At 39.9% G+C, this 10,367-nt stretch overlaps 1 protein-coding gene across 10 annotated transcripts in view; it reads right to left on the bottom strand.

Moving 5' to 3' along the window:
• dcc (DCC netrin 1 receptor) overlaps positions 1-10,367 on the bottom strand; it is a 418,185-nt gene that overhangs the window by 122,783 nt on the left and 285,035 nt on the right. For all 10 annotated transcript variants that reach the window (XM_087252692.1, XM_087252694.1, XM_087252686.1 and 7 more), the window contains 2 exon segments: positions 9,028-9,182; positions 4,806-4,926 (listed from right to left, as the gene is read on the bottom strand). In XM_087252692.1, the coding sequence (XP_087108818.1) occupies positions 4,806-4,926; positions 9,028-9,182 (276 nt within the window).

Raw genomic sequence — 10,367 nt, 5'->3', positions numbered from 1 at the left:
GAATGGTCTGGCACCGATTTACATCTCTGAGCTTCTTCACTGGCACACTTCATTGAGGCCAATCAGGTCTGAAAACACGTTTCAGCTAGTTGTCCCCAAAACACGGTTGAAATCAAGAGGTGACAGGGCTTTTTCTGCTGCAGCCCCCCGACTGTGGAATGGTCTGCCTTTACAGATCCGGTCATGTTCTTCACTTGGTGCTTTTAAGTCTCATCTAAACAATCACCTTCTGTCTCTTGCCTTTGATTGTAATTAATTGATTTTAATCTGTTTTATATATTTAGCTTATTTTTATATATAGGTATAGATTTTGTATGCTGGTCTTTTTGTAAAGCACTTTGGTCAACACCTGTTGTTTTTAAATGTGCTCTATAAATAAAGCAAACAAACACTTTCATTTTTCTTAGTTTTTCCTTTATTTTAGTCTTTTAATTTTTCTTTCTTTTTATTATTTCTATTCGTCTTTCTTTTACTTTTTTCTTTCAGTTTTTGTCATTTTTCTTTCTGTCTTTCTTGGTTCCTCCATTTTTCTTTCATGCTTTTTTCATATTTTTTTCTTTCTTCCCTTTTTCTTTCTTTCAGATTTTTTCTTTCTTTCTCTCAGCTTCTGTCTCTCTCTCTCTCCGTCTGCTGTAAGCTGAAGAGTCTCAATAATTCATGTGCTGTAATAGTAAATCTGTGATTGCTGGTGTGTGTCTGCACAGGGTTGTGTGGAAACACACACACACACACACACACACACACACACACACACACACACGCATATACAGAGGATATGAATACAATGGTTGAAGGGATGACGCTGACAGGGATTCAATCATTTGCAAACAAAATAAATAATGAACAAATTCCAAGCACTGATAAATATACCAGAGCACTGAGACAAATCAAATCATCTGACACACACACACACACACACACACACACACACACACACACACACACACACACACACACACACACACACACACACACACACACACACATATGTATATATACATATGTGCATATGAAGCCTTTAAATGTCACTTTAAGCTGTATAGAAGTGTCTTGAAGAATATCTAGACTAATATTATTTACTGTCATCATGACAAAGAGAAAATAAATCAGTTATTAGAGATGAGTTATTAACACTATTATGATCAGAAATGTGCTGGAGAAATCTGCTCTCTGTTAAACAGGAATTTGGGAAAAATTAACTGGGGGGTGAATAATTCTGACTTTATCTGTATCTTTAAACAGTCACATCACATGACACATTATAATTTTATTATATTATTTTTCCGTTGAACATTTTTTCATTGTGACTGTCGAATATAGAAAAAAGAGCCTATTTTATAGACTGTATGTTTTAATAATTATAAAAAAAATCGTATGATGTATATAAAGCTGAAACTAATTACAATAATATAATTATTAAATAAATTACTCTTCCTTTTTAAGTCTTGATGATTTTCAAATATATCATCTAAAATATGGTTAAACACAAATAAAACCGATATATTGGATATTTAATCAAGAAAACTGCCAAGATAGGGAGTCACCATGTGTGTGAGCATGTGTGTGTGTTATTAAAGTAAATATGACACACGCACACACACGCACGCACACACTTACAAACACACACAAACACACACACTTACAAAAACACAGTCTGAATGTCAGAGGCAGCGGCCGGTCACCAACCTTTTAGAAAATGAGAGCTACTTTTTGGTCACCGATTAATGTGAAGGGCTACCAGTTTGATGCACACTTAAATAACAAGTTTGCTTAATTTACTTTTATATGTTATTATTAATAATTAATGATGTTCATCTATGTGAAGACACTGATCGTGTTAATGATTTAACATGTCATTTGTCTGAAATAGTTTTTTTTATATACAGCATAACTTCATGTCATTTTCAGTTTTACACCAATGCAAGTGGGATTTAAAAGTATTTTATATTAAATTAAAAAAGGTAAAAATATTAGATTTTGATGCTCAGCTTTCTGGTAAATGGCAGTATGGTGAGCTATTTTTAAAACAGGCCCTTCTCCATGATTTAGGAACAGTAAATAATAACTGCTCTTCTGGTTGATGATTTGGTGTCAGAAGTGTCTCTATGAAAGGTGAAGGCCTCTAGATTTTGCTGATTTGAGCTCAATAAATCTGATCATGCCTTGATGTTGACTGATTTGATGAGGACAGTGCGGTCTGACTCTGCTCAGACTAAAGTCTCATCACTGAACAGAAATAATGTCCAGTATAGAATATAAAGTCCTGCTGCAGTGGAGACAGAATGAATATTGTGTCTGACTCCATCATGAGCTTGGAGGACTGCATCCATACATCTCTGACATGACTCACATCACTGATTCATAAAGTCATCTGGAATGAAGAAGAAAGCCTTCAGCAGGATCCCAGAGTTCATCAAGAGTCTTTGTGTCCATCTTCAACACCTCCTCCTTCATCAGCTCAATAATGTTGATGTCTGGTGACTGGGCTGGCCAATCCTGGAGCAGCTTGACCTTCAGGAGGTTTGATGTGGAGGCTGAAGTATGAGCAGGAGCGCTATCCTGCTGGAGAATTGTCCCTCTCCTGTGGTTTGTAATGTAATGGGCAGCACAGATGTCTTGATACCTCAGGCTATTGATGTCTCGCACGCCCCCATACTGAATGAACCCCAAACCATGACTTCTCCTTCACCAAACTTGACTGATTTCTGTGAGAATCTTGTGTCCATGCTGGTTCCAGTAGGTCTTCTGCAGTATTGGTGATGATTGATGCAGATCAGCAGATGATCCAGCAGAGAAATCCACCTTCTGACACTTTCACACATCATCAACTAGAAGACCAGATATTATTTGCTGCTCCTACAACTGAGATCCACCACAAGATATATATATATATATTGTGTAATAGTCACGAGGGCTACTGTAAAAACATGGTAACAGGAATGTTTCCCTGCTGATCAGACACAGCGTGACTTTATCTGAACAATAGCAACTTTATGAAAAAAGGACTCAAACAGAGGCAGAATATGAAAACCTTGTGTGTGTGTGTGTGTGTGTGTGTGTGTGTGTGTGTGTGTGTGTGTGTGTGTGTGTGTGTGTCTCTCAGAAACCCTGTTAAACTCTTCAGACTCTGTGATGAAAACAGCAGACACACACACACACACACACACACACACACACACACACACACAGTCCCGCTGCTTCAGTCATTCCAGCTTAATTAAAACATCGGGCCGAGTGTCAAAGCGCTGCTAATAGTGGCGTGAGTGACGCGCCGCTGTGATTCAGGTATTTTTAATCTTCTGTGGGAAACTTTGGAGAGCAGCTCCAGCAGATGCTTTCCGACAGCGCTTTGATTATCTGCTGAAGGATTGATCTCCACAAACACACACTTATGCAGCAATGTCAACATGGCAGAATAATCCATCATCGACACCTCCACACTGAAGACATTACAAACACATGCATTTTATTAGCTGCTCTTCAGGCGGAAAGTGACAAATATATGACAAATACACACCGAGGGGCATTCTGGAAGGACATTTACTATATTTATGTGTATCTATGTAATAAAACATATTAAAGATGGCTTATTTAAAAATAGCCTCTTAACCCTTTATAGGGCACTCATCGATACTCACTCATTTTCCTTCGTCTTGATCTCTATTTCAGAGGTTGCCACAGTGGAATGAACCGCCAACCATTCCAGCATATGTTTTAGACAGCGAATGCCCTTCTAGCTGCAACCCAGTACTGGGAAACACCCATACACACATTCACACACACACACACACACACACACACACACACACACACACACACACTCATACACTACGGCCAGTGTAGTTGATCAGTTCCCCTATAGCGCATGTGTTTGGACTGTGGGGGAAACTGGAGCACCCGGAGGAAACCCACGCCAACACGGGGAGAACATGCAAACTCCACACAGAAATACACACTGACCCAGCCAGGACTCAAACCAGAGACCTTCTTACTGTGAGGCCACAGTGCTAACCACAGAACCACCTAGACGCATGTTGAAATACACATTGATAAAAAATACTGAGGGTTATTACAGGACACCAACAAACACATACACGCACACACGCACACACACACACACACACACACACACACACTGTTGCAATGAAAGAGTCACTTCTGCCCCACAAACACCAGACATCAGTGATGATGAGCTCTCACCTGTAGCTGTGTGTATGCGTGTGTGCATGCGTGTGTGCGTTTTATGTGTTCAAGTGCATGTATGCATGTACACGAGTTTGTATGCGTGTGTTTGTTTGTATGCATGTGTATAAATGTGCATGCATGTGTGTATATGTGCATGTGTGTTTGTGTGTGCATGCATTTGTGCATGTGTTCAGATGTGTGTGTACAGGATTGTATGTAAGTGCATGTATGTGTGTTTGTGCTCATGTGTTCATAGGCATGACTGTATGTTCATGCATGTGTGGATGAGTGTATATGCATGTGATTGTGTGTGCCTGTGTGTGTGTGTGTGTGTGTATATACGTTTACATAATTGAGTGGTTTTGTGTGTGTGTGTGTATGTCTGTGTATTTGTGTTTGCATATACATGCCTGTATGTGCATGCATGTGTGTGTGTGTGTGTGTGCGCGCAGATGGCAGCGGTGCTGAATGATGGACAGCAGAATAGCAGCACTGATCTTCCTCACTGATCTCAGACCTGTGGCACTTATGCACTCTAAATGCGCTGCAGCAGGACACTGGTCTCAGATCAGGAGATGTGTGTGTGTGTGTGTGTGTGTGTGCGCATGTGTGTGTCTTACCGGGCTGCAGCAGGATGAGTTGAGCCATGGCCTGACTGTTCCCCGCTTCATTCTCTGCGATGCACTGATAAAAGCCTTCATCTGAGCGCACCAGACCCAGAATCTGCAGATGACCACCGTCCTGAACACCACACACGATAGCCAATCAGGAGAGCTCAGGGGGATACCAATGTGCTCATCCATTTACATTTATTATGACTCTCATGCATACAGGATTTTGGACTTCCAGGTGCATTTCAAGCATTTTCAATTAATTTTACTTAAATTGGAAATTATAAACCACAAATATATATTTTACAGTAAAATACTTCAACGAGAACATCCTGATTCTGTTGCTACACGTTTTTTAAACCATAACAGATTTTACACATTTGATGGATAACAGAGTTGACGATAACAGAGTTGACGATAACAGAGATGACGGATAACAGATATGACGGATAACAGAGTTGACAATAACAAAGTTGACGATAACAGAGTTGACGATAACAGAGATGACGGATAACAGAGTTGACGATAACAAAGTTGACGATAACAGAGATAACGGATAACAGAGTTGACGATAACAGAGTTGACGGATAAAAGAGTTGACGGATAACAGAGTTGTCGATAACAGAGTTGACGATAACAGAGTTGACGATAACAGAGATGACGGATAACAGAGTTGACGATAACAGAGTTGACGATAACAGAGTTGACGATAACAGAGTTGACGATAACAGAGATGACGATAACAGAGTTGACGATAACAGAGTTGACGGATAAAAGAGTTGACGGATAACAGAGTTGACGATAACAGAGTTGACGATAACAGAGATGACGGATAACAGAGTTGACGATAACAGAGTTGACGATAACAGAGTTGATGGATAAAAGAGTTGACGGATAACAGAGTTGACGATAACAGAGTTGACGATAACAGAGTTGACGATAACAGAGATGACGGATAACAGAGTTGACGATAACAGAGTTGACGGATAAAAGAGTTGACGATAACAGAGATGACGATAACAGAGTTGACGATAACAGAGTTTAGGATAACAGAGTTGTCGATAACAGAGTTGACGATAACAGAGTTGACGATAACAGAGATGACGGATAACAGAGTTGACGATAACAGAGTTGACGATAACAGAGTTGATGGATAAAAGAGTTGACGGATAACAGAGTTGACGATAACAGAGTTGACGATAACAGAGTTGACGATAACAGAGATGACGGATAACAGAGTTGACGATAACAGAGTTGACGATAACAGAGTTGACGGATAAAAGAGTTGACGATAACAGAGATGACGATAACAGAGTTGACGATAACAGAGTTTACGATAACAGAGTTGACGATAACAGAGATGACGGATAACAGAGTTGACGATAACAGAGTTGACGATAACAGAGTTGACAATAACGGAGATGACGGATAACAGAGTTGACGATAACAGAGTTGACAGATGACAGAGTTGACGATAACAGAGTTGACGATAACAGAGTTGACGATAACAGAGTTGATGATAACAGAGTTGATGATAACAGAGTTGAGGATAACAGAGTTGATGATAACAGAGTTGACGATGACAGAGTTGACAATAACAGAGATGACGGATAACAGAGTTGACGATAACAGAGTTGATGATAACAGAGTTGAGGATAACAGAGTTGATGATAACAGAGTTGACGATAACAGAGTTGACAATAACAGAGATGACAGATAACAGAGTTGACGATAACAGAGTTGACAGATGACAGAGTTGACGATAACAGAGTTGACGATAACAAAGTTGACGATGACAGAGTTGACAATAACAGAGATGACGGATAACAGAGTTGACGATAACAGAGTTGACGATAACAGAGATGACGGATAACAGAGTTGACGATAACAGAGTTGACAGATGACAGAGTTGACAATAACAGAGTTGACAATAACATAGATGACAATAACAGAGTTGACGATAACAGAGTTGACGATGACAGAGTTGACGATAACAGAGTTGACAGATAACAGAGTTGACAATATTAGAGATAACGGATAACAGAGTTGACGATAACAGAGTTGACGATAACAAAGTTGACGATAACAGAATTGACGATAACAGAATTGATGATAACAGAGTTGACGGGTAACAGAGTTGACGATAACAGAGTTGACGATAACAAAGTTGACGATAACAAAGTTGATGATAACAAAGTTGACGATGATAGAGTTGACAATAACAGAGATGACGGATAACAGAGTTGACGATAACAGAGTTGACAGATAACAGAGTTGACGATTACAAAGTTGAGGATAACAGAGTTGACAACAACAGAGTTGACGATAACAGAGTTGACGATAACAGAGTTGACGATAACAAAGTTGACGATGACAGAGTTGACAATAACAGAGATGACGGATAACAGAGTTGACGATAACAGAGTTGATGATAACAGAGTTGACAATAACAGAGATGACGGATAACAGAGTTGACGATAACAGAGTTGACAGATAACAGAGTTGACGATAACAGAGTTGACGATAACAGAGTTGACGATAACAGAGTTGACGATAACAGAGTTGACAATAACAGAGATGACGGATAACAGAGTTGATGATAACAGAGTTGACAATAACAGAGATGACGGATAACAGAGTTGACGATAACAGAGTTGACAGATAACAGAGTTGACGATGACGAAGTTGACGATAACAGAGTTGACGATGACAGAGTTGACGATAACAAAGTTGACGATGATAGAGTTGACAATAACCGAGATGACGGATAACAGAGTTGACGATAACAAAGTTGACGATAACAGAGTTGACGGATAACAGAGTTGACGATAACAGAGTTGACGATAACAGAGTTGACGATAACAGAGTTGACGATAACAGAGTTGACGATAACAGAGTTGACGATGACAGAGTTGACGATAACAGAGTTGACAATATTAGAGATAACGGATAACAGAGTTGACAATATTAGAGATAACGGATAACAGAGTTGATGATAACAGAGTTGACGATAACAGAATTGATGATAACATAGTTGACGATAATAGAGATGACGATAACAGAATTGATGATAACATAGTTGACGATAATAGAGATGACGATAACAGGGTTGACAATAACAGAGTTGACGGATAACAGAGTTGACGATAACAGAGTTGACGATAACAGAGTTGACGATAACAGAGTTGATGATAACAGAGTTGACAGATAAAAGAGTTGACAATATTAGAGATAACGGATAATAGAGTCGACGATAACAGAGTTGACGATAACAGAGTTGACAGATAACAGAGTTGACGATAACAGAGTTGACGATAACAGAGTTGACGATAACAGAGTTGACGATAACAGAGTTGACAATAACAGAGATGACGGATAACAGAGTTGATGATAACAGAGTTGACAATAACAGAGATGACGGATAACAGAGTTGACGATAACAGAGTTGACAGATAACAGAGTTGACGATGACGAAGTTGACGATAACAGAGTTGACGATGACAGAGTTGACGATAACAAAGTTGACGATGATAGAGTTGACAATAACCGAGATGACGGATAACAGAGTTGACGATAACAAAGTTGACGATAACAGAGTTGACGGATAACAGAGTTGACGATAACAGAGTTGACGATAACAGAGTTGACGATAACAGAGTTGACGATAACAGAGTTGACGATAACAGAGTTGACGATGACAGAGTTGACGATAACAGAGTTGACAATATTAGAGATAACGGATAACAGAGTTGACAATATTAGAGATAACGGATAACAGAGTTGATGATAACAGAGTTGACGATAACAGAATTGATGATAACATAGTTGACGATAATAGAGATGACGATAACAGAATTGATGATAACATAGTTGACGATAATAGAGATGACGATAACAGGGTTGACAATAACAGAGTTGACGGATAACAGAGTTGACGATAACAGAGTTGACGATAACAGAGTTGACGATAACAGAGTTGATGATAACAGAGTTGACAGATAAAAGAGTTGACAATATTAGAGATAACGGATAATAGAGTCGACGATAACAGAGTTGACGATAACACAGTTGACGATAACAGAGTTGATGATAACATAGATGACAATAACAGAGTTGACGATAACAGAGTTGACGATAACACAGTTGACGGGTAACAGAGTTGACGATACCCCAGTCGATGATATGTATAAAAAATTCTATGAAAGAAGCAAATGAAATGTATTTTTCTTACCACGATCTGGAAGTAGTCACTGGGAACAACAACCTCTCCGTTTTTCACCCAGCGGACGACAGGTTGTGGGTTTCCAGTCACCGCACACTCCATCTCAATGTCTGAGCTTTCATACGCATATGTGTTTGACGGGTAGTTGAGAAACTGAGGCGGCACTGAGGACACAGAGAGAAAGATAACACTATAAACATCAGCAGATCATCTCAGAAACCAGTTTACCCATCAACACGTATCCAGCCTGAAGACTGGACCATGCACTGTACACTTTTGACTGTGCCTCATACAGGTGAGTGAGGTGGACAAACCACCTGTAGAAACACTCTCCACACCCAATATGCACCACACACTTTACCTAAACTCCATCTTACAAGGACTCAATAAGGAAAACAGTGATTACCTGTGAACCACAAATCATGTCAACCTTGTTTTCAGCTAGCATATTGTTATGCTTTATGTGAAAGTACTTGTGTAACGTATGTATAGTGTATGCATACTTAGTAGTATCCACTCCAGCATGTTAGTTATGTTTAAACATCTCTTATGTCCAGTGTTGTGTTCATATTTATGATTGTGGTTATTTATGTAATACTGTGGTCCTGCGAGACACAATTCAAACCACTGTATGTCCACATGTGTAGCAGTATTAGCTAATATTAAAGCAATAAGCAGTTAACAGGGTCAGTTTAGCAGTTTATCAGTGTAAACAGACTGGGGAGAGCGGGTTCACTCATGGTGTAGTGTGGGAGAAAGCATAATGAGATGTATCTGCATGGTGCTTCACTCCTGACCTCGCTAATCTTCAAAACCTGCTCACAGCAAACACAACACTCCCAATAATCAAGCAGACAAACAGCTGCAAATCCAGCATCTCACACACACACACACACGCATGCACGCACATGCACACACACACTACTGTCAATATATAAACATAATCCTATCAAATCTGTAGCCAAAACAGAACAGCTTAACCTCAGACCTCCAGATAAAACCACAGAAGGACAGACAGACAGATGGACAGACAGACAGACAGATAGATAGACAGACAAACAAACAAACAAACAAACGGAAAGATGGACGGACACACAGACAGAGAGAGAAACAAATGGCCAGCCAGCCAGCCAGCCAGCCAGACAGACAGACAGACAGAGAGACAGAGAGACAGACAGCCAGACAGAGAGACAGACAGAGAGAGAGACAGACAGACAGACAGACAGACAGCCAGACAGACAGCCAGACAGAGAGACAGACAGCCAGACAGACAGAGAGCCAGACAGAGAGACAAACAGAGAGAGACAGACAGACAGAGAGACAGACAGACAGAGAGACAGCCAGACAGA

Source organism: Danio rerio, chromosome 5, assembly GCF_052040795.2.
Source record: "Danio rerio strain M-AB ecotype USA chromosome 5, GRCz13ab, whole genome shotgun sequence".
NCBI classification, from domain to species: Eukaryota; Metazoa; Chordata; class Actinopteri; order Cypriniformes; family Danionidae; genus Danio; species Danio rerio.
The sequence above is the reverse complement of the archived record's forward strand: the minus strand, read 5'-3'. Positions and strand labels throughout refer to the sequence as shown.